This window comes from Etheostoma cragini, chromosome 19, assembly GCF_013103735.1.
Source record: "Etheostoma cragini isolate CJK2018 chromosome 19, CSU_Ecrag_1.0, whole genome shotgun sequence".
Lineage (NCBI taxonomy): Eukaryota > Metazoa > Chordata > Actinopteri > Perciformes > Percidae > Etheostoma > Etheostoma cragini.
In genome coordinates this window covers 11,772,116-11,774,463 of record NC_048425.1, presented here as the reverse complement: position 1 = coordinate 11,774,463, position 2,348 = coordinate 11,772,116, and the positions used below count along the sequence as shown (strand labels likewise).

Sequence of the window (2,348 nt, the reverse complement as noted above, 5' to 3'; positions counted from 1 at the left end):
ACATGTTGACAGTGAGGCTAGTCCACTTGTTATCCAAGCCCTGCAAGATGCTCTGGACCACTGAGGTTTTACCAGTGCTTACTGGCCCAGTGAGCAGCACTGGGTACTGACTCAACACCAAAGCCTTAACCAGGAAGTTGTAGCGAACTGTGTCGACTGTCGGAACCATAATCTTATAGAATGGAGCACTGTAGGAGGAAGGGATATTTAGATGTATTGGAGTTGGTTGATATGTTGTGGTTGGTTATACCCTCTGTCATTTATTAAGTTTAAAAAAACTGGATTAGCAGAGAATGTAATGAATACAAATTCCACAAATATATGTGTACAACAGCTGGTGTCAGATATATACAGTAGGACCACCTGGTTACTTACTTGGCATTGTAATGCCAGTCCTTCGGCAGCTTATCTTCAAAAAAAGCCCAGGTTCTGTTCTTGGTGTCCACATAGTACTCATAAACTGTGTCCTGAAAGAGTTATATCAAAGGTTCAGCAAATGTTGATGCCTGCTAAAACAGACTTGGGTGGAAAGCTGGAGTATACAGTAATATTTTGTCTGTTATTTAAAATGCTTACATTAACTGAATAAGGATTGGAATTGTAAAGTCATCTAAACATCATATTGATATAGTGTCAATGATTTGTGTAATTATTGTAGAAAAACAGGCTATCGTGTTTTTCTTAGGGTACAATGGGTACAACGGGTACAACCTGCTTTTAAAACTCTCATTGTGTCAAGCTACATTTTTTCATGTATACACAGAAAAAAAACATTCTGTCTTTTGGTATCATAATAGACCTCCAGCCTGCCAAAGCTACTCAAACCTAAGTAGTTCCGGAAGCTCTACTTGTCTTCTTTTTATTTTTTGTCAGAATATTATGTAGCCACAGAAGTTGCAACCTATCAGTTCATTTAACACTGGTTAAACAAGCAAACTAGTGAAAAGAGAGAGTGTTGTTTGGCAGACTTTGTATCTAAGTGTGTAAACTAATATTATGCTCTATAGAGGACCTTGATAGGGAAGGTGCCTTCCATCTCCCGTAGGAAGTTGTCCATCTTCTTGCGTCCATCTTCGTCAACAGAGGCACAGATGGACCAGATAAGGCTGAAGATGAACCAGAGCTCCACCATCCTACCCAGGTTATCTGTATCTGAAGTATTCACCTTAGAAAAGGGAGAAAATAACATTGTGTTTCACACTGGGGATGCTTGGATAATGTCATCTGCACAGTTTTGGTATGAACTTACTTATTGTTTTAATAATTTATGGCTACATTTAAGTCCCAAATCTTGAATCAGTTACATTAAATGCCATTAAGGACCAAGATTTAAGGTGTGTTGCAAAATGGTTGTCAATGTGAGGGATTATATTATGCAGTGGAGGTTACAGATTGCAATCTACTTACCCCATTGCTGGATGTGGCCAGGGAGTCATAGAGGCGGCATAGAGACGTTACTCCATTAATCTCAGTGATGGGAATCAGCTCCTTACAGTTTCTGTTCTTAAAGTTTAGTGTGCTCTCTATGTATTTCTCAAACAAACGCTTTAAATGGTTTACTTCAGCCTGTGGAGAAATGGAGTGATCAATACAGTAGATAGAGATAGAACATGAAAGTGTCCCAGAAAATAAGAGAATAAAATGGGTGTCATTCATTAAGATTTTTTTTGTTCCTCTTATAAATGTGTTCATAAAAAAGACAAGTTATTATGAGTGAATGCATTGTACCTTGTGTCGCTTGTCCAGCCAGGAGTTGACAAAAGGCTTCCATCCCAGATCAATGTAATCATTGTAGACCATCCCACAGCGAGACACTGTAGCTGGAGAGGCCATTGCCAGGTTTTCAACTTCAAACAGCAGAGACACCTATGACAGAGGAATTTCCAAATGGCTTTTCTGTTGGTTGACTACGATGCAGTAATAAAGGACCATTAACAAGACAGACAGAACGGACAGATAGATAGCAAATATACTGCTACATAAAACTTAAACTTCAATGTTCAAGACACAGAATGCCGACATACATTTCAAATAAACAGCCAAGTTACTGTCATTAACTTCAATGACTTTTAGATCATGCACAATAATTCTTTTTGTTATAATAGTGCTCTTCTCACCTGTTCAGGCATGGAGATTCTCTCACCATTGATAAGCGTGAGCACCTTATTGTCATCCATAACTGAGTTCATACTCTCTATCCACAGTGTGTCAACAGGCCCGTCTAATACAATCCACTTCTCATCTGGTTTCTCATCTAAAGAATGTAAAGGAGATGCAGTTTGTTAGAAAACTGACAAGATAGAACTTGATAGAAAAAGTGAAAGGTCATATACAGTGTGTGTGTATAT

General features: G+C 38.5%; 1 protein-coding gene across 1 annotated transcript in view; it reads right to left on the bottom strand.

The window, feature by feature from the left end:
• The window catches only part of dnah2 (dynein, axonemal, heavy chain 2), a 65,367-nt gene that overhangs the window by 33,049 nt on the left and 29,970 nt on the right, over positions 1–2,348 (bottom strand). The window contains 6 exon segments of the mRNA XM_034857377.1: positions 1–188; positions 376–467; positions 1,013–1,165; positions 1,408–1,566; positions 1,729–1,866; positions 2,118–2,307. Of these exon segments, the coding sequence (XP_034713268.1) occupies positions 1–188; positions 376–467; positions 1,013–1,165; positions 1,408–1,566; positions 1,729–1,866; positions 2,118–2,307 (920 nt within the window).